We start from the raw sequence: 21,284 nt of genomic DNA, 5'->3' as shown, positions 1-21,284 counted from the left end.
TAAATGCCGCACCTTCGTCTCTGCTGCTTTCTTCCCTCATCTCGCCTTGATCTGATCATCGCGCCATTGTACGATAAAGAGAAGTCTCTGTTCTGACCAGTACCACTGGCAGGCATCCAGCATCCTCTGCCCCCATGCCTCCGAAGCGCAAGGGTACCGGTGATGGCCAGCCTCGGCCACCCAGGCCCAAGAAAGCCAAGTCACAGTCGGAGCCTGTCTCTGGTTCGTATTCTGACCCCACGCATGCTTGGTCGTCTGTTGCTTCGTCGCTCACCACCACTGCTTCTGCAGATCCAATGGATGTCGATCCCACCGAGCCTGGTCCATCTACTTCCTCGAGTACCGGCAAGCGATGTCCCAAGTGCGATGGCACCGATCACGAACGTTGCAACACCAGCAAATGTCCCAAATACCGGCCCCTCAAGAGTTCTGTCGTCCCACTCGTGGATGGAAGGTCATCGGCCCCTCAGTTCAGCTGCTTCAAGCAGACCATGGATGGCTGTTGTCTCAATCCCGCTCTCCGCGACAAGATCCAGGCCACCGTCGAGGCCATGACCCAGATCCAGTTCGAGGCATCCAGGCTGCTCAACCTGCACATCCTCCGGTGCATCGAGCAGGATCTTCCCGTCCCTGTCATCTCCAAGTCCACCCCTGCTTTCGTTCGCCAGTGCTTTAAGATTGTCCAGGCCGGTGCCCTCTCGACGGCCAGGGATACCAAGAAATACAACGAGCATCTGGTCGCTTCCTTTCGCGACTATCAGACCACTCGACACGCAGACCTGCCTCCGGCCCCTCGTCTGCCTGATGGTGCTCACAGTCAGCTTCTCACACTGGCTGTCAATGCCTATGCCACCAACTGCACCACCCACCTCAACCTGGCCTACTGGCGACTCCTTCGCCGCTTCTGTGCTGCTGTCTTCCCAGCCAACAAGCATAAGCACGAAGCCATCGAGGCCTGTCTCGAGCTCTTCGAGAAACCAGGGACTAGACTCCACCCAAGGCCGATCTCGAGTTCCTCTATCCCGAGTTTGGCCACATCCTGGACGAGTTTCGGTACAGCAGCGACCAGGACCGCTTCCGGGCCCTCCATCGCCTCTCACACCATGTGAGAATCCTCGCCCGAGACAAGATGGTCGACAATGTCCACAAGTGGATCGACTGTGACATGTCCCGCCCTCCGAGTCACCGAGCTGCAGCGCCAGGCCAAGCTGGACGAGCCTCACCTACCCAAGGCATTCCCTCCGACGACAAGAGGTTCACCAAGGCCAAGTCTGAGCTCGGCACCACCAAGTCCAAGATCAACAAGCTGGCATCCAATACTCAACTGGGCACTCAAGCAGCTCGCTCTCGACACTCCTCCGGCCGTGTGCACGATGGTCCCTCTGTGCACAGCCAAGGCCAAGTATGTCAAGATTGACACGGTCACTCTTTGGAATCTCCTGGGTCCAAAGAAGCGCCTTGGACTCACCAGGGACAAGCTCAAGGAAGAAGGTGAGGACGGTGTCAACAACCAGGATCGTCTCTGGCGCAGTTGCTTCAAGCTGCGTAGTTCCCTCTTCCAAGAGCGGGACGTGAACAAGAAGCTGTTCAACTACGAGATCAGCACCGATGGCATTGGATGCACCATCGGTCTCGTCAAGTTTCTGCCTCGAACCGATCACACCGAGACCATCGAGCCTCCTCCGACTGCCGAGCAGCGTATCCAGGCCCACATCGGTGACCCAGACCCCGATCGCACCACTTGGATTGGAATCGACCCAGGCGTCGGCTCCATCTTCACGGCGGTCATCCAAGCACCGGGCCACCAAGACGAGGTGGTCTCATTCTCGAATGGTCACTATCAGCACATGTGTGGCCACAGGTCCGATACTAAGTGGCACAATACCAAGAAGAAGCAGCTCAGCATCGAGACCTGGATGTCGACCACCCCCTCGCCCAAGGTGTCGTCCTCGGAAGCCTTCAAGGTCCATCTCACCCATGTCCTGCGACCGGAGCTGCGAGTGCAGCTCGACTTCCACCTTGGCAAGAAGGCCCGTCACCATCGATTCACGGGCCACAAGAGGCGCCAAGTGGCCGTTGACAAGATGTGCAAGGCCGTCCTGAGGCACGCCCCGATACGGACCGATGTGGTGATCGCCTTTGGCAATGCGTCATGGCGACAAGGCAAGGGCTATGCATCCAGCCCTCGGAGGCAGCGGTTCGCTCAGTACTTTGAGCAATTCGAGCACCACCGTCGCCACCCACATCGCCCTCATGGAAGCATCAAGGTGGCCTCGACGAACGAGTTCAACACCTCGCAGGTGTGCTCCAAGTGCCTGGAGCCAGTTCGGTTGGAAGGACTCGATGCGCCCAGTGTTGCGAATTCCCACTTTGTCAGGAGCTGCAAGAATCCCAGCTGCCGGACAGTGTGGAATCGCGACGTCAATGCGGCGCGCAACATGATCACAGTGTGCAGGTCGATTGTGGAGACCGGAGAGCGACCGGCGGTCTTCACTCGGAGGCTGCCAAAGTGATCTGTTTTATTTCTTGTGGCTTTGCTAGACGCGAGCACAGCACATACTACTGTTCATGGAAACGGCTATATTATCTCGTTTTTTTTCTGAATAAAGTGTAACACTGGCATACATCCATGCACCCATACACTCATCCACACCAGGGGAGATGATCCTCTGTCCTGGCCCGGTCCTGAGCCTGGACTGGCGGATCACGACAGGAGTGAACATGGCCCCCCCCCCGCACTCTCGATTTCTGGGCCGGCGTGTTTGACATCACGATTGCGGCCATGCAAATCGACAGCAGCGACACAAGACATTGATCCAGAGGTGCCCCTCGTATGACTGTGTGTATTTTCATTTGGTACTCGTGCTGTGCAAGACACAATCAAACAGCAAGGATATCTCCAGATTGGAGGCAACAATGCCGCAGACAGATCGAAGCGTCGATGCTCACCTCCTCGCCTCCCTCTGCCCGACCAAATTGCCAATCGACCCTGAGAGATCTGTGGGAAAGCGACTCCGTGCACATACACAAGTGCAACTTGCATCTCTGGAGCAGATCCTCTTTCTGTGGCAGGCGGTCGGGAGGGGACTGAACAAGCGATGGAGGCAGGCGTGCTCGCCGAAGCAGTTTGTGGTGGTCGCTGGCTGAGGCGAGGCAATGGACTCGCATCCGATCACAGGACATTGGCTGGGAACTGAATCCACAGCCTGCGGCCAGAACAATCCCGAAAGAACGCAATCCAGAGCGCTCGGGAAGGAGGGATGGTGTGCGCCGGCCTGGCCAAAGGAAGCGCTTAGCCGACGGACTGAGCGATGCAATGAAGGGTGCAATGAGGAGGGAATTCGTTCGACACAACGGAACGTGATTGCTGTCGAGCATCTGCGTACTGGAGCATCGGGATGCACTCCCTCCCCACCTCACCCTCCTTTCCTCGCCCATTCAATCTGCTCCGAGCTTGGCTCACTCGATCACCACCACCACCGCCGCCGCTGCTGCTGCTGCTGCTGCTGCTCTATCAGGCTCTGACCCCTATTACAGCCCTCGACCGCTCCTCTGCAGCAATCTCGCTTCCGGCACACCTATCCCTGGGCCCTCATACAAGCTGGACAGTCAGTATTCCCCTCCCCAAGAGATTCGGTCCATCATTTTGTTTGTTCTTCATCCATATATTGTTTTCACTCCTTCCTCCCCTCATTCGCCCATCATCGTCGTCGTTTGCCTGATCCTTGCCCCGTTCTTCACTCTCTCACACTCACATTCACACTTACGTCAGACCGTTAAAAGCACCTACAATCTTCAACCAGTTGCCTCTGCGGGCTTCTCGCGGCTTCCTCCCGCTTCTTCTGCCCTCGTTTTCGTCAAAGGCGAAGATACCGCGTTCCTGGAGCATGTCGACGGAGCAGCCAATGCCGAACAAACTCATTTCCACCACCACCACCACCACCACCACCGTCACCTACACTACCACCACCGCCGCCACCGCTGCTGTAATGCGAAGCGGTTCGCTTGCACCCAACCCGACGGCCAATGCATCGCCGTCCATGACCAAGTCGGCCACCCACTCGCGCGCATCGACAGCAGCCGGAACCGATACATCGGCGAGTCGGGTTCCAAACTCGATCAGCGTCGTGGAATACAAGCAAATGCGATTCTTGATCTTTGATGCTCCCTCAAACCGAACCTTGGATGCCTATTTGGCGGTAAGAATTTGTGCGGGGAAGATAGGATGACTGCTGTTCTAGTGTCATGATGTTGAGGCGGGGGGGGGAGGGCCTTCAAGAGGCCCCAACGAGTTGCATCAGGGACAATCACGACGGCAATGGCGATGACGATGGCGATGATGGTAGCAGTAGCGGTAGTACTAGTAGTAGAGTGGTGGTGGCAGTCGCAGTGGTGGCGACATTGAAATCAAGGCGGGGGCTGCGGCTCTATTGGAATGATGCGCCTGAGGCCAGCGGGACCCAAGTGGTGTGCCTACCAGTATCGCAAGACAGCACCATTGACCGATGCAATCCGCTCGGCCAGGAAATGGCCCGGCACAACGTCACGGACTTGGTTCGCGTCTGCGATCCAACATACGACCGAAAGATTGTCGAGGGCAAGGGAATCGCCGTCCACGTAAGTCTGTCGGTGCAGGATATGGCCCGCCAATGCTTGTCTTTGGTAGAGGTGGTATCTGGATGCGACATTCTCCTCGACTCATTCGATCCTCATCAATCTGCTCCCCCCCCCCGCACTCTCTACCATTCTGCCCTCGGCCCTGACTTTGGATCCCTCCTTGCCCGCTGGGACGTCCGAGACAGGACTGGCCGTTCCCAGACGGTATGTGTATTGAACAACAAGGCAGTCGAGGATGGTGCTGGCTCGCCAGACACGGATGGCGAGTCCCGATATCCCGTGTCCGCTATTATCGTGTGCAGATGGTGCATCGATAGATTCGTGACCAATGAACATGCATTTACCGTAACCCACGCAAGACGGGATAGGCCAGCTCGAGACGAGGAACTCACTATTCTGTATTTGAACGTTGCGAAGGTGATCCGCCGCCAGACTCGGTCATCGAGAACTGGCTCTCGCTTGTGTACACCCGGTTCGGAGTCTTGAAGGAAAAGGGCAAAGACGGCGCCTGTCCTGGAACGCCCGCACCGGAAACGTCGATTGCCGTTCACTGTGTAGCCGGACTGGGAAGGTACGTAGACAATGCTTGGAGTGCTGCGACCTGGACGGGATGTGCCAGGCATGTGAAGTGGACGGAGAGATACGATACAATGCGATACAATGCGATACAATGCGATACAATGCGATACAATGCGATACAATGCGATACAATGCGATACAATGCGATACAATGCGATACGATGTGATACAGTGCGATGAGATGCGATGCGATGTGGCTCGTTTTGTCGGTTACCCCCGATGACAACTATTCCGACCGAGATCCTCGGATCTGAGCGCTTGTCAATCGAGATATCCGCAGATTACCTGCATGTGTGGGCACAAAAGTACTTACCACGTCGCGACGCATCGTATACAGAGCACCGATCCTGGTCGCTATGGCACTGATTGAGGCCGGACTGGCCCCATTGGACTCGGTCATCTATGTTCGCGAGAGGAGACGAGGGGCCATCAATGCGCGGCAACTCAAGTTTATTGAAGGGTACAAGCGGCGGGGGCTTGGAAAGTCCAGCGGCAAAGAAAAAGGATGTACGGTCTCGTAAGGCGACGAGAGGTACGATATCCGCATACGGCCTTCCCTGAACACCCGCTTGCCACCCACAAGACAACGGACAGTCGCTGGTCGACGGAAGCAGACGTTGGAGCCGGCTGTTTGATCGATGTAGAAGCGACCTCAATGATTAGAGCCGGTCCTGGACGGTGGGCTGAGACAAGGACAATTGGCAAGCGAGACGATGAGGATAGACAGCCGCAACGGTTTCCACTGGTGATGTGTTGCTGCAAAGCGGCTCGGCTGCGGGCGACCTTGTCGCCGGCGGACTGGTCGGCCATGTCAATTTTACAGCGCTCACGAAGTGAAGCGGGATACCCCGTGTCTGCGGCCGGTGACGGCGATTTCGTTCTGAACCCTGAATATACAGTGATGTCCAAGAGGCAGCCCGACCAGAGTCAGCGAGCAGAGCTGGTGAATCGGGATCGATGTGCGATCGGCCGGTGTGATCGCCGTCGCGGCAGAGGGATCTTGTTGCTGAGCAACGCAGTCGGTTGGTGGCGCGCGCGTGATGCTGACACGGGTGGCGTGCAGCCGCTCGGCGAGCACAAAGGGCGAACCTGTGCGCAGTGGAGGACCACGGCCGTGGATCGGACCGAGCCGGGGGGGGCTGATGGAGGGGGACAGAGGACAAACCGAGATGGCAGAGGGGAGCGCCGGCGCCAGCAGCACCGATCGCTGCATGCAAATGATAGGAGTGAGTGCTGAAGCGGGTGCCTGATGGCGAGTATCGGAGAGTGGGTATCGGAGAGTGAATCGCAGCGGATTCCTTGCGACCGTGGGGGAAGGTGAAATGTCGCACACGGAACCATCCAAAGGCCCTCCCAGAGAACGGCCCCTCGACAGCAGAAGAGGCATCGGCAACAGCATCGGCAGAGGTCAGCTGCGGCGGCGGGTCCTGGATGCAATGGCAGACGCTGGTTGTGGTGGCGGGTACTGGCGGTTTGGCAATTTGCACCGCCGGCATGGGCAGCAACACCAAGGAGGATGGGGATCGGGGATCCACCAACCGACGGCTTTGGCAGTAAGGGTGGCGGACGGCGCTTGCAGCCAAGACCACAAGGTCACGCCTGTGGCCTGGGTGCTGAAGCGATTGCGGTGGGGTGTTGGGGATGGTGTGAGTGCTGGGATATGAAGTGATTGTGCTGCGATTCGAGTCTCTGCATGGATCGCATTCCTGTGTGGTGTGCATTGCGGATCGATTGCATTCCTGGGTGGTTGTATTCCTGAGTGGTGTGCATTCCTGAGTGGTGTGCATTCCTGTGGTGGTTGCATTCCTGACGGCCCAGTCGCCATTTGACTGGTCGTTGCTGATCGCTAACATCATTTGACTGAACCCATCGTGCATATCACAGCGCCCAAATCAGCGACAGCATCAACAACACCAGCATCAATAACAACAGCAACAGCATCAATAACAGCATCAACAACAGCATCAACAACAACAGCGGCGCGCGGCTCCAGCCGGCTCCAGCCAGCATATCTCACCACAATCCCTTGCCCATATCATGATGTGCGCCGTGGCGAGCCCAGGCCGCACCTGGTTGGCCGGCGCCGTTCGCCCTCTTGCCGCCGCGCTCGTTGGTGGGGCTGTCTTTTCGCTCTCGCCCCTTCCTTCCACACCCGCTCGCTCGTCCTCCCGGCCCGCCATCGTCATCATCATCCAGCACTATCTCTGCCTCCCAAAGTAATCTCCCGTCCAGCACAGCCACAGCTCGCCCTCCGCCCTGTTAGCGCAATGTCCGCCACCACCAAGGATCCGCGGTACTGCCGATGGAATGAATGCAACATGTTGTTCGGGTCTCAGAATGACCTCGTTCGCCATGTGGTCTCCGCCCACGTCAAAAATCTCAACCTGTCGCTCACGTAAGTGTACCCGCCGGCCCTACCACCGCCGTCCCCGCGGATCTATCCACACTACCCCCGTCTACCTCCGCCGAGCTGGCAATCGGTGCATTAGCATTTGCCTGCAACATGCTGTTCCGTGCATTGGCTCGTCTTGTCCCCCACCCCCGCCTCGCAGCCCAATCGCCATTCCGTCCATGAGAACCGCGGCCGTTGATGGCGAATGTGATACCGGCTCCTGCAGCTTGACCGTCGCCAGGGCCAAATGCAGCCATATCAGATGGGCCTTGATCATCGGCACGGCCCACGCCCACTGAAATGCAAATGCGCTGCTCAGCATGGCTTCTTACCCAGCCATCTTACTCTCCCCACATTTTCCAGGCGCAATCAGCGATGTCTGTGGCACGGCTGCAAAAACACTGCCGTCTTGCCCTATCACGGACGTTTACTGGGTAAATTTCCCAGCTCCATCTCGACAGCCTGTCGACCAGTCCCCGCGGTACTCTTGATCGCCCGGGAACTCTCTCTCTCTCATCCCAGCCCCAGCTGCAGTTGCGGTTGCAGTTGCGTACATGCCATCGCGGTCGATCCAGACTGATATTCGCTCTCTTTGTGCGAGACCCGCCTCGCCCCGCCCGGCCTCCGGAATCCTCACTGCGTTTCTTGTATCCGTCCGATTTAGATCACTTGCGTGCACACACGGGTGAAAAGCCATTCACTGTAAGGGCGCCCGATAATGATGCACGTCCCTGGGGCTGCGCGGGGGGAAACAAGAGTGCACATCGCTGCCGTCCAAGACAATAGTGGCCAGCGGGGCCAATACCTGCATTTTGCTTGCATTTCGCCTGCATTTCGCTTGCATTTCGCCTGCATTTTGCCTGCATTTCGCTTGCGTTGGCACTCGCGTGCGGATCGGAATGGCAGCCGCGCCGGTGTCTGTATCGCCATTGCGGTCGCCATCGCAGTGTCCAGACCTGCCGATCAATAACCGAGCTGCGGCCGTCCCTGCTAGTGTCCGGCCAAGGGCTGCGGTGCAAAATTCTCGATCCGGTCAAACTGCCTGGCGCATGGCCGCCGCATCCACAATCGTTTCTACAAGCCCATTGAGGACATGATCGTCGCCGACGACGACGATGGCGATGTCAATGATGCCAACGATGTCAATGATATCAGTGATCTCAACGATATCGACAACGACAACAACGACAACAACGACAACAACGACAACAACGACAACAACGACAACAACGACAGCAGCAACGGCGACCATCGCGACGACGAGCTCGACAGCGATGGACCCGATGCCGTGCAAGATGAAGCCGATGCTGAGCGAGCGGGCCCCGCAACCTCTGCTGTCGTCGCCGCCTCCAGCAGACCGACGAGGGAGCAGCGGCCTCGGCCCTCTCCTCCTCCTCCTCCTCCTCCTCCTCCTCCTCCCAAGCCCTCTGGAAAGGTTGGTGTGGGTCTCTGGTGGCTCTGGCTGGACTGGCGGGGAGAAAGATATGTCTAGATCCATGTGCGGGGGATCAACGGGGCTGGCGGCGGCATGCAGTTGCTGCATCAGCAGCGATGCTATCCCGCCAGGCCGCTGCACGCTGCCTTTGCTGGCCTGCACGGTGCTTCTGCGACCATGAAGCGCACAGACACGAGCCAAGTGCCCTTCTTGGCTCTGGACCAACCCTCGCTGGCGATGAGCACCCTTCTTTGGGTTCCGTCTGCGCCGCTGCTGTTCGTCCTTCTCCAGAGTCTGCCGCGGCTAACATGGCTTCGCCGACACCCTCCCCCCAACACCTGGTGCAGCGAAAGCGGGGCCAGCCCGCCGCCACCGCTACTGCTCCCGAGGTGCCCTTCAAGCTCAAAGAGGCCGTCGTCTCCAGATTCATCGACCGGCAAACCTTCTACCGCGGCGAACTCGACCGGATAGCGGTAAGTGCCTGCGCGAAGACCGGCCGCGATCTCTGCGATTACAGCGATTTCGGTGATTTCAGTGATTACGGCGATCTCGCCGGACGAATCGCACCAGACCGATCTGTCGTCCTGCTTTGCCGTGCGATTTGGGCTTCTCAGTCGATCGTTCCTTCACCACCACCGCCACTACCGCTACCACTACTGCCACTATCACTGATGACCTCATGGCGCTCTTCCCGTGTGCACCCCCCAGAATCTCGAACCAAACCTTTTCTGGAGTCCGCCGCCCTCGCTGGCTTCCACACCGCTCCCTTCGCCGATCTTGCTGCCCAACTCGCTCCTGTCCGTGCCGCTGCCGAGGACCCAGACGCCGCCCCCCAGCACCCTGGGCTCGTCCAGGTCATCGGCGAGCGAGTCCTCGGCCACAGCCAGCCCCAACACTGCCTTTGATGCGACCCTGGAGCTGCGAGCCAAGGCTTTCCACCTGCAAGAGGAGCTGAGGCACCTCTGCACCCGAGCACAGGCCGCCTTTACCCGCTACCAGACCGAGCTCGAGAAGCAGCAGGCCCTCCAGGAGCAGCAGGAGCCCAGCACCAAGCGACGGAAGGGTCCCGGGCGGGGCTGGCGTGGGCAAAAGCATCTACAACAACAACAGCAGCAGCAGCAGCAGCAGCAGCAGCAGCAGCAGCAGCAGCGATTCCCAACCCCGTCGTCCCCGCAGAGCCATCGGTTACGGGTCGGCGAGGACGACGATAAGAGCATCGCCGACGAGGCCGATTCAACTTGTTTCAGCTCCAAAGAGGACTCGAACGGAGACGAGAACCACAACACCGGTGCTCCGGCCAGATCTCTGTCCCCAGCGAGCTCTGGCGAGGGCGAGCGAATCCACCGCCGGCGCAACTCGCAGCCCCGCGCAAGCAAGATTGCAACAGATGGTCATGGCAAGGACTACGGCGGCCCCAGCGACCGCGACTCCGAGGGCAACCTCGTCCACACATCGTCCGCCCGCTCGTCTCGGTTACAGGCCCGGTAGCGGAGCGTCAAATGGCTGTCGGAAGAGTCTGAGGGGATACCTCGACCCATGCGTCCAAGGCAGCAGCATCCCGCCGCACGGCCCCAGCGACTCTGTGCACTATGATCGACGGATCGCTTTCTCCCCCTCCCCTGTGGCTGCCGTGGCTGCAGCCTCGAAGCAGACTGCTGGAGACAGCTTCAGGCCGCTGCCCACGCCCGCTCCCACCTGTACACTTTATTCAGAAAAAAACGGGACAACATAGCCGTTTCCATGAACAGTAGTATGTGCTGTGCTCGCGTCAAGCAAAGCCACAAGAAATAAAACAGATCACTTTGGCAGCCTCCGAGTGAAGACCGCCGGTCGCTCTCCGGTCTCCACAATCGACCTGCACACTGTGATCATGTTGCGCGCCGCATTGACGTCGCGATTCCACACTGTCCGGCAGCTGGGATTCTTGCAGCTCCTGACAAAGTGGGAATTCGCAACACTGGGCGCATCGAGTCCTTCCAACCGAACTGGCTCCAGGCACTTGGAGCACACCTGCGAGGTGTTGAACTCGTTCGTCGAGGCCACCTTGATGCTTCCATGAGGGCGATGTGGGTGGCGACGGTGGTGCTCGAATTGCTCAAAGTACTGAGCGAACCGCTGCCTCCGAGGGCTGGATGCATAGCCCTTGCCTTGTCGCCATGACGCATTGCCAAAGGCGATCACCACATCGGTCCGTATCGGGGCGTGCCTCAGGACGGCCTTGCACATCTTGTCAACGGCCACTTGGCGCCTCTTGTGGCCCGTGAATCGATGGTGACGGGCCTTCTTGCCAAGGTGGAAGTCGAGCTGCACTCGCAGCTCCGGTCGCAGGACATGGGTGAGATGGACCTTGAAGGCTTCCGAGGACGACACCTTGGGCGAGGGGGTGGTCGACATCCAGGTCTCGATGCTGAGCTGCTTCTTCTTGGTATTGTGCCACTTAGTATCGGACCTGTGGCCACACATGTGCTGATAGTGACCATTCGAGAATGAGACCACCTCGTCTTGGTGGCCCGGTGCTTGGATGACCGCCGTGAAGATGGAGCCGACGCCTGGGTCAATTCCAATCCAAGTGGTGCGGTTGGGGTCTGGGTTGCCGATGGCCTGGATGCGCTGCTCGGCAGTCGGAGGAGGCTCGATGGTCTCGGTGTGATCGGTTCGAGGCAGAAACTTGACGAGACCGATGGTGCATCCAATGCCATCGGTGCTGATCTCGTAGTTGAACAGCTTCTTGTTCACGTCCCGCTCTTGGAAGAGGGAACTACGCAGCTTGAAGCAACTGCGCCAGAGACGATCCTGGTTGTTGACACCGTCCTCACCTTCTTCCTTGAGCTTGTCCCGGGTGAGTCCAAGGCGCTTCTTTGGACCCAGGAGATTCCAAAGAGTGACCGTGTCAATCTTGACATACTTGGCCTTGGCTGTGCACAGAGGGACCATCGTGCACACGGCCGGAGGAGTGTCGAGAGCGAGCTGCTTGAGTGCCCAGTTGAGTTTGGATGCCAGCTTGTTGATCTTGGACTTGGTGGTGCCGAGCTCAGACTTGGCCTTGGTGAACCTCTTGTCGTCGGAGGGAATGCCTTGGGTGGTGAGGCTGTCCAGCTTGGCCTGGCGCTGCAGCTCGGTGACTCGGAGGGCGGGCATGTCACAGTCGATCCACTTGTGGACATTGTCGACCATCTTGTCTCGGGCGAGGATTCTCACATGGTGTGAGAGGCGATGGAGGGCCCGGAAGCGGTCCTGGTCGCTGCTGTACCGAAACTCGTCCAGGATGTGGCCAAACTCGGGATAGAGGAACTCGAGATCGGCCTTGGGTGGAGTCTGCCCTGGTTTCTCGAAGAGCTCGAGACAGGCCTCGATGGCTTCGTGCTTATGCTTGTTGGCTGGGAAGACAGCAGCACAGAAGCGGCGAAGGAGTCGCCAGTAGGCCAGGTTGAGGTGGGTGGTGCAGTTGGTGGCATAGGCATTGACAGCCAGTGTGAGAAGCTGACTGTGAGCACCATCAGGCAGACGAGGGGCCGGAGGCAGGTCTGCGTGCCGAGTGGTCTGGTAGTCGCGAAAGGAAGCGACCAGATGCTCGTTGTATTTCTCATTGTCCCCGGTCGGGGAGAGGGCACCGTCCTGGACGATCTTGAAGCATTGGCGAACGAAAGCAGGGGTGGACTTGGAGATGACGGGGACGGGAAGATCCTGCTCGATGCACCGGAGGATGTGCAGGTTGAGCAGCCTGGATGCCTCGAACTGGATCTGGGTCATGGCCTCGACGGTGGCCTGGATCTTGTCGCGGAGAGCGGGATTGAGACAACAGCCATCCATGGTCTGCTTGAAGCAGCTGAACTGAGGGGCCGATGACCTTCCATCCACGAGTGGGACGACAGAACTCTTGAGGGGCCGGTATTTGGGACACTTGTTGGTGTTGCAACGTTCGTGATCGGTGCCATCGCACTTGGGACATCGCTTGCCGGTACTCGAGGAAGTAGATGGACCAGGCTCGGTGGGATCGACATCCATTGGATCTGCAGAAGCAGTGGTGGTGAGCGACGAAGCAACAGACGACCAAGCATGCGTGGGGTCAGAATACGAACCAGAGACAGGCTCCGACTGTGACTTGGCTTTCTTGGGCCTGGGTGGCCGAGGCTGGCCATCACCGGTACCCTTGCGCTTCGGAGGCATGGGGGCAGAGGATGCTGGATGCCTGCCAGTGGTACTGGTCAGAGCAGAGACTTTTTTTTTATCGTACAATAGCGCGATGATCAGATCAAGGCGAGATGAAGGAAAAAAAGTAGCAGGACGAAGGTGTGGCATTTATACCCGAGAGCAGGAACCCGTCTGCGCGGGCTGGTTGGGGAAGTGACCCTGTTCAAAAATCGCCGAGAGGTTCAAGCCAGGGATGTGAGCGTGAGAATGGCGGCGTGATTGGGGAGCTCAACTCCAAATTGGAGGAACTCAACCCCAAATCGGTGGGGACTCAACCCCAAAGAAGTTCTCGATGGGATTGAAGTCGGGCGAGGCAGGTGGGGTGAAGATCACTGACCATCCTCGGCGCTCGATGCAGTCCAGGACAGCCCTTGTCTTGTGCATGCTGACATTGTCCATCACAATCACAGAGTCATCTGGGAAGGTCGCTCGCTCAAAGAACTCGACCATCGAGTGTGTCTTGAATGATGTGGGGATGTACATGCGATGCAGCACACCAGAGTGGTTGATGGCAAATGCAGCCGAGACAGACTTGTGCTTCATGCGATTGCGCTGGCGAAGCGGAGCACCCTTCGGTGAGTATCCGTAGAGAGGGAAAATGGATTTCCTGATCCCTGTCTCGTCGACAAAAACGAATCGTCGTGGGTCGATGGAGCGGACCTGGTCCCTGAACTGTGCCACTCGCTCATCCAGTCGCTTGGACTTGTAGAGGTGTGTTGCCCTCTTGTGAGAGAGACCTGCTCGCTGTAGGGCAGTGTGGCAGAGTGAGAGTGATACTTTCCTCTGGAGAGTGGTTGTGTGGCGAATGGTCATGGCCAGCGCGCGATGGTATTGGGTAACAAAATATTGATCAATGGTCAAAACCCTGGGTGTCCCGTTTTTTGGTGGATACGCTGTAATGATCCCGGATTCTCAATATACACTTGGTGTTTTTTGACAGCGCGACGCCGGATCGAGATCGAGATCGAGATCGGTGCCGTGGCCAGACCCCCGGCGCTCACGGATTCATCCCTGCCTAACGGCACTGTCCTCGGTCGAGGATGCTCCCTCGCACTCGAGACAGCGATTCAGTCGCCACCCGAGGCGTCACAGCCAGCACCACCGACAGCGACGCTGCCCAGGGCCGCCCAGACTGCACCGAGCTTGCCAGGGCCACCATGCTGGAGCGGCTCGAGCCGGCCGCGTTGTGGCGGATCCAACCAGCGGCCCACCGAGATCGGCGGCGAGAACACTCTCTTCCCCCGCCGCATACCACGACGAGCCCGGCAGGACCAGCCAACCCGGCATGACCGCTGGCCATGACCCGGAGCTGCATCTGCCGCAGTGCTTGCGAATGGTCGCTCTGATGGACTGGGCTGGTCAGCATCGTGGCAGTCGAGCCTCGCACTCCGTGTCGCCGAGACGGCACGAGAGCGGCGGGCGAGCGAGCGGCGCGCTCGGGGCTGTCTCGGCTCGTGGTGCGGCCCTGGCTTGGCTTGCATCCAACGCAGCGCTGGCTGTTGAGCGATTCTGCCGGGTTGCAGTCCATCCCCTCCGTCTTCCGTCCATCCCTCCCACCGACCGGCTGCTCCGGCTCGGCTCGCTGACTGACTGACTGACCGACTGACCGCAGGGCATGCGCTGACCTCCACGAATCCCTGTCCACAAGCCGGCCCTTTTTCCTTCGACCCACGACGCCCGAGCCGCTGCCATTCGTTTGGACGCAAGGTCAGCTCCCTCCCTCCCATCCTCAGCACCTCACTTCCTGCCCGACCACAGAGCCCACTGGCAGGAGTATAGGGTATCCGCACTTGCACGGCCGTACTTTATTGTTGCCCGAAACCATGGCCAGTCTCGCAGAGTGCACCGTCGGCAAATCGGCCGGCTTCCACTTGCCGGGCTGCTGCAATTCCGGTCCCCACCATGATTGCGTCTTTGGGGTGGCTCAAAACAGCTGCCTGCCCTGCATAGGCATAGTGTACACCGGGCAAAGCCACGGCTTCGTCGTTGTATTAACTCTCCAGCCGATCCCATTGCTCTCCCTTGGACTACCCATCGTCTGCAGGTCCTGTATCTCCGCACACCACCAACGCCGAACTCCCCATCGTCCTCTCATGCCATGAGCACACCCAAGATCACGCTCGAATCCATCTCTCTCGGAGCCTCGTATGAGCCTGTCTCGAGCCGGTCCGGCGACGAGTACCTCCCTGCGATCCCGGCCTTGGGAGCACCGCCATCCCTATCGGCAACATCACCAACCCCGACCTCGTCCCCGCCGCTGTCGCCCTCGGCGCTGTCGTCATCATCGCCCGTTGCCAACATTGAAAATACCCTAGTGGAGCACAGCAACGGAGCTAGCACTGGCGAGCGACTGGAGCGAAGCATCGAATCTCATCTGCGACTGGACGAGCGCACTTTCAAGGGTAAGGATGTTGGGATGAGCACGAGGCGATAGCGAAAGATTGGCGGATCAGGGACGCATCTCGCCCTGGAATGACTTCAGTGGCACGGGCATGGATTTCATGGATACGGAGCTCACTAGAGAGGCATGCCCGGAACCCTATCCGAATCGGTTGCTCGATGGACCAATTGATGGATTGCTCGATGGATCTGCCTTGATCTGTGGCGTCGGGTCGTATCCATTGCATGGTGCTAGTGTGCCATGGAACTTTTGCTTTTGCTGCACCAAAGGACAGCTGTATCGACGCCGATATCGCCGAAATGCCACGGGCACTCATGCATCTAACCCGATCCCTTCCTCATCGCTTAACGGGGAAACCCAATGGTGTGCTTCGACATGATCCGGAATTTGATCGGCACAAACTTGCTTTGCTATGTCTGGACCTGTTCCGGCCGGTATCTTATCCCTCCTCCCAACGGTGCAAATCGGCCAGACCTCGCCATTTTTGAAGAGCGGCTAAGAATGAACATGGAGCGCTTCAACAGTTCCCGGCGCAGATGGGAAGGTGAGTGTGCGCGGAGGGAATGCCGGATGGCTATCGAGAGCCCCCGGGACTCGGGATCAAGCGGACGCCTTTCCATGTGCTGACTCGTTTGCGTGAATCAGCGGCATTTTGCATGGTCATCCTGGCCCTATTCTTCTTTGCGTATATGCTATGGTCCGATAAGACAGTCGACGAAGAGGTGAGCCGCCTATGGCTGCAGTGGGTGTGAATGAGGTCGGCCTGTCTGCTTCTATGGAGCGCTGCCGGTGAAAACACAAGCTCGGCTGCGCTCGCTGTTCTAACCATTCCGATCTCACAGGGGCGAACGAGGCCCAACCTCCTTTTCTTTGGTGGCTTTATCTTCTTTGCGGGCGTGCTGCTCTGGTTTATTGCGAGTGGCACATACACCGAGAAGGTGATCAAGCCAGCAAAGTAAGCGGTCCGGATGCCGCTCTTTGAGTCGCACAGATGAAAGCAGCCATGTATATTGACCCTCCCCTCTCCTTCCCTCCCTCTCTCTCGTTCCAGGTACATTGTGCAAGCCAATCGAGCCCTGAAGCCTTTCAACATGGAGCTTGGCCGGGAGCGACCAAACGAACTCAGCTTCTATAGCCGGATACCGCGCAAGTTCCAGGACGAGTTTTTCACCTACCGAAACCTCCACAGGCAAAAGCGTGCCCGCAGTATCGAGAAACAAAGGCTGAGGAAGCAGCAGCAGAAGGCTGGGCTTGCAACTGGCTCGCCATCGGCCGGCGGTCTCGGGTCCAATGCCACCAGCGGCGGCCGCATCAAATCGACATCGCCGGGAGACTCCAACAAGTCCGTGCGGAAAATGAGCTTGCAATCCAGCACGCTTGTCCCCGGTGCCCCAGATGACGGTTCGCTGCAGAAGGGATCTGCCCTGTGGAAGCTGAAGAAGAACTCTTGATGGATACACCGCGGTCCCTGTAGAGGTTGTCCTTGTCGCCGACCCGGCTGCACCACCACCACTACCACCACCACCGACACCACCACTACCGCCCTGCAAGCCAGGCTTGTTCGAGCGCTCTTCTCGAAACACGATGCGGCTCTGAGGACGTGGACTTGGACTTGGATGAGCGCTGGCGACAGTGGTGGGGAGAAGTTGTTATCGAAGCATCGACCCATGTGTCCGGGAACAAACTACATACACCAGAGCCTCTTTTGCTCTCATCGATTTGCATGGGACTCGAAACCAGGAGCCGATCTCACCGAGCTTTGGCGATGAAAGACGAAAGAGGGCCCACGCGGCATCCAAGTCGACGAGATCATTCGTGCAAAATATTGAGCGGCGGGAAACAGAGCGGGGCAGGCAAGGGTGTGGGCATGATACATCGCGGATAGCTCACAGCTCCGCGACGGACATGAACCATCTGATACTGGAAGTTTGCTGCCATCGAGTTATGCTGATCGACGGCCTGGGCCACTCGAGGTCAGGCTCGACAAGGAGTGATCGACCAGCACACTGAGATCTCCAGGCTGTGTCCAGCACCTCATTTCTAGACTGCGACAAATCTCACGACGACTTGACATGTAACGGATGGGCGAGTGATGATACGTTTGGTACATTTTGGTACCCTTTGGTATCCTGGATCGAGAAAGTGAGAGAGGCGGCTCCGGAATGTTGTATCTTGAATCATGCAACCTGCCGGGTGCCTTTCGTCTGTGATCCTCTGCGAACCAAATCAAGACAGTCCTTCGGCCCCCCCCCTACATCTAGATCGTCACGGCAGAGCACGGTTACTCATCGCCACTCCTCAGATCCAATGATTCGCTTGTCGGCGAAACCAATCGAGGTGGAAGAATCAATCCAAAGAGCAGAGCGTCGGCGTCCTCTCACCAGCACATTCGAGCACATCTCTGCGAGCCGCTAGGAGTATTTGCTGCTCGCACATCAAACGGGCAGAGTCTTCCTCTAGAAGCGAAAACGAACAACCCTCGCTGCAGCAAACAGCCGGCCTGGACCGCACCGGTGTCTGGTAACTATTGTGTCGGCTCTGCACTTGTGCCGGGAGCGTGCTCGTCCGAGTACTTTGAGACCCTCCTCAGACGGCCCCACAAATACATGCGCGGATACTGCTGTTGCGACTGTAGCAACATCTGTTTGATAATCGAGAGTGGCGATCTCCTCCTGACATATTCCCACAGCAATTCTGTCCAGATCATCTCGCCGAACGCGACCGTTGAGACCAGGCCGAGTCATTCGCTCGACACCCTGGGAATCGCATCATCTCTCTCTGGCGATACCTTCCGAGCCGCTTTCTCCTTTGATTTGCATCTACGGCCTTTTCGTCTCCGTGGCCAGCGTCGCGACTACTCGGTCGATCCCAAAGTTCTGACACTGGCTCTCCCGGCACAATCGCCGACAACCACGACTGACCCACCAACATCGCCAGCATTTCGATCGACTGCATTTGAGTACTCCCAGCGGCGCCCTTCTGCGTTCGTTGTCTCTGAGCCGATCCGCCGTGCATCGCTCTGACGAGCATGTTTGTTGGAAAGAGTGGATCGATCGCCCAATCGAAAGCAGCAGCAGCGGCGGCGGCGGCGTGCCGAGCTCCGATTGCACCCTCGCCGTTCCCAGCACCCGCTCACCGTCACCCCGATCTGCCGCCAAGCTACGGCGCCCTGCTATCGGGCGGGTCGCCCAGCACGGGTGCCGGCGATCACACCAGCCGGTTTCAAGCCCCAAGTGACCCACAGCATCATCTGAGCAGTTGTGGGCCAGTTCTGCTCCTGCATCCAAGCCCGAGTCCAAGCCCGCTTCCGCACCCCGCGACCGGTCTGGTTGGATCAATGTTGGTCGTATCGCCGCTGGCTTCGGCGATCAAGTCCTCCCAGCCCCCGTATCCAGCAACTCCGTATCCGATCGACCTCACCGGCGCTTCGACGGCGTTTCTGGGCACTGCCTTTGCAGCCATGACTGCGACGATCCAACCCCCTGCTGCATCCATGCCGATACCAAAAGCTGCTGTTCCCATGATGCCCTCGACGCCGGCCGAGGCTGCTGCTCCGGCTGCCGGCTTGCCTCCTGCTGCCACGACAGCACCAGCCAAGTCCGTGGCTCCCCTTTCATCACAGTCGCAAGAGATATGTACCTTTCTGGGGCACTATCCTTGCGATATGAACCACCTGGTCGCGCACGATATGGGCACTCTTCGGGTCATGAACCACGTCCGGCCGGCAGTGATGACGCTCGGCCATGACTCCTCTCGACCACCAGCACTGGCCGTTGGTCCATCCAGAGACGCGCCGTATCCGAAACGGCTTGGTCGGCCCTCTTCATCAGTCTTCCTATCTGTGGCCTCACCAACGAGCCTGCCGTATCAACACCACCAAAATCTGCAGCATTTGCAAACCCTCCAAGTCCACCAAGTGCAGCAGCGGCAACAGTGCCTCCAGAATCAGATGCGACAGCAGCAGCAGCAGCAGCAGCAGCAGCAGCAGCAGCAGCAGCAGCAGCAGCAGCAGCAGCAACTTCACCATATCCAACAGATCCAGCAGCCGCAACTGGCCCCGCAAGCCATGCAACAGGCACAGCAGCGACTGCCAACACAAATGCAGCCGCATCCCTCGTTCGTGGTTCATCCGAGTCTCGGCTTGCTCACACCATCGTTCCCGCGGGGAATCGACTTGGGTCCGACGCTCTGTCGCCCCCTCGGACCTATGCCAATGCCAATGCCGATACCGATGCCGATGCCGATGCCGATGCCGATGCCGATGTCGATACCGATGCCAATGCCAGTATCAGCGTCAGCGACGGTACCTGTGCCAGTGCCGATGCCGGCGTTGCCGCATTCCACACCCACCTCATCGTTGACAGGAGCACTAGGCCCGGGGGACTCATCCGGTCTATCCTGCTTCACCATCGGCAGCGTCACGGGCTGCACGGCCGCCATGAGCTCTGGATCTGGATCTGGATCTGGGTCGGAGTCTATCTCTGAAGCACATAGCGGCAGTCAGTCTGGTTCGCAGCAAGACTCGGCCTATGGCGGCAGTGCGGGACCGGGACCGGACTCGCCAAGGGACGGCGAGACAGCGAGGAAAAGGGTCAAGAAAGCACTCAAATCCGAAGGCGTCCCTTACGCCTGCAACTTCAGCCAGTGCACAAAGACCTACACGACTATTGGAGGGCTCAGGCATGTATATCCTCGCGCGGGATCAGTGTCCCAAGCAGGAACCGAGGCAGCGGTTGGGCTTGGTGGTGCAAAGCAGAATGTTGTTTCATAGTCCAGGCCTCGGTCTCGGCCATGGCTGCTCGGCGGTGCTGCCGCCCACTGTGTTAAGCAAGATGCCATTGCAGAAGAGCACAGATTGATACCATTCGATTACTGACTCTCTGCCGTCGCTCGGTGCTCATGGTAATCGCCTTTCCCACGACCCCATCGTTCCACATCGTCGCTCTGATGTCCCTCCCCGACAATCCTTCACGGCCACACACCATCCACTTGCACTTCTGTGCTCTCTCGCCTCCAGATATCACCTCAAGACTGTCCACCAGCTCTCGTCTCTGCGACAACGCAAGAATGGGTCGCGCGAGGAGCTCTACGCCCCCTCCGAGGAGGACCTGAGCGGCAAGACTGTTTTCGTCCGCCCGGTCTTCAGCTGCGATATCTGCCACAAGCACTACACCAGCTCCAGCGGCTTGCGATACCATAAGCTTCACTCGAGCCACACGAAGGACTAGTATTGCGCTGGAGCGAGGTGTGATCCAGCTATGAGATATTTGCGACCTCATTGCCGGTGCTCCTCTCGACCAAAGCATGGTGGATTGAGCGTCACCACCTTTCCCTCTCAACAAATACACTGCTTGAACCCCTTCTCACTGTATCTAATCCACCTTCATGCAGTCAAATCACTCCTGACTCACCTGCCTTTGGAAACAACCAGCGTTCGCATCGACTGTGCTGCTCGCCTGCACTCGGCATTATTCGGCATCGCATTGCCTCCCCCTCTTTATATCACCTACTCCTTCGTAATACACGCACATCTTGGTATGCCCGTGGGTGTCTCTCCTCCACTTGCTTCTTCAAATTAGACAGGCGCTTGGCTGTTTAGCCGGTGTGTGCGTGTGTACGCTTCTCGAGAGTGTGCACAATCCTCACACCGCCATGGATTGGTGATTCAA

The 21,284-nt window shown here is 58.3% G+C and overlaps 4 protein-coding genes across 4 annotated transcripts; all 4 read left to right on the top strand.

The window, feature by feature from the left end:
• Positions 1-4,040: 4,040 nt before the first annotated feature.
• Positions 4,041-6,108, top strand: BJ171DRAFT_562451 (protein-tyrosine phosphatase-like protein; the record flags this gene model as incomplete). The annotated part of the gene is made up of 5 exons (XM_053113271.1): positions 4,041-4,199; positions 4,525-4,617; positions 4,803-4,821; positions 5,035-5,188; positions 5,534-6,108. 5 exons carry the CDS (start codon positions 4,041-4,043, stop codon positions 5,715-5,717), a joined length of 609 nt encoding a protein of 202 aa, XP_052964534.1. The 3' UTR covers positions 5,718-6,108.
• Positions 6,109-7,274: 1,166 nt separating this feature from the next.
• On the top strand, positions 7,275-10,809 carry BJ171DRAFT_514131 (uncharacterized protein). Its single transcript, XM_053111814.1, has 6 exons — positions 7,275-7,591; positions 7,952-8,022; positions 8,253-8,290; positions 8,583-9,023; positions 9,371-9,496; positions 9,732-10,809. The coding sequence occupies exons 1-6, from the start codon at positions 7,464-7,466 to the stop codon at positions 10,509-10,511; spliced, it is 1,584 nt and encodes a 527-aa protein (XP_052964533.1). The 5' UTR covers positions 7,275-7,463; the 3' UTR covers positions 10,512-10,809.
• Positions 10,810-14,928: 4,119 nt separating this feature from the next.
• BJ171DRAFT_180452 (uncharacterized protein) lies at positions 14,929-17,109 on the top strand. The gene is made up of 6 exons (XM_053106059.1): positions 14,929-14,994; positions 15,259-15,616; positions 16,088-16,159; positions 16,261-16,337; positions 16,458-16,570; positions 16,667-17,109. Exons 2-6 carry the CDS (start codon positions 15,313-15,315, stop codon positions 17,064-17,066), a joined length of 966 nt encoding a protein of 321 aa, XP_052964532.1. The 5' UTR covers positions 14,929-14,994; positions 15,259-15,312; the 3' UTR covers positions 17,067-17,109.
• A 2,116-nt stretch (positions 17,110-19,225) lies between these two features.
• Positions 19,226-21,142, top strand: BJ171DRAFT_600912 (uncharacterized protein). Its single transcript, XM_053115047.1, has 2 exons — positions 19,226-20,295; positions 20,633-21,142. Exons 1-2 carry the CDS (start codon positions 19,280-19,282, stop codon positions 20,841-20,843), a joined length of 1,227 nt encoding a protein of 408 aa, XP_052964531.1. The 5' UTR covers positions 19,226-19,279; the 3' UTR covers positions 20,844-21,142.
• Positions 21,143-21,284: the final 142 nt, after the last annotated feature.

Source organism: Polychytrium aggregatum, assembly GCF_025602895.1.
Source record: "Polychytrium aggregatum strain JEL109 chromosome Unknown BJ171scaffold_31, whole genome shotgun sequence".
In the NCBI taxonomy this organism is placed as follows: domain Eukaryota; kingdom Fungi; phylum Chytridiomycota; class Chytridiomycetes; order Polychytriales; genus Polychytrium; species Polychytrium aggregatum.
The sequence above is the reverse complement of the archived record's forward strand: the minus strand, read 5'-3'. Positions and strand labels throughout refer to the sequence as shown.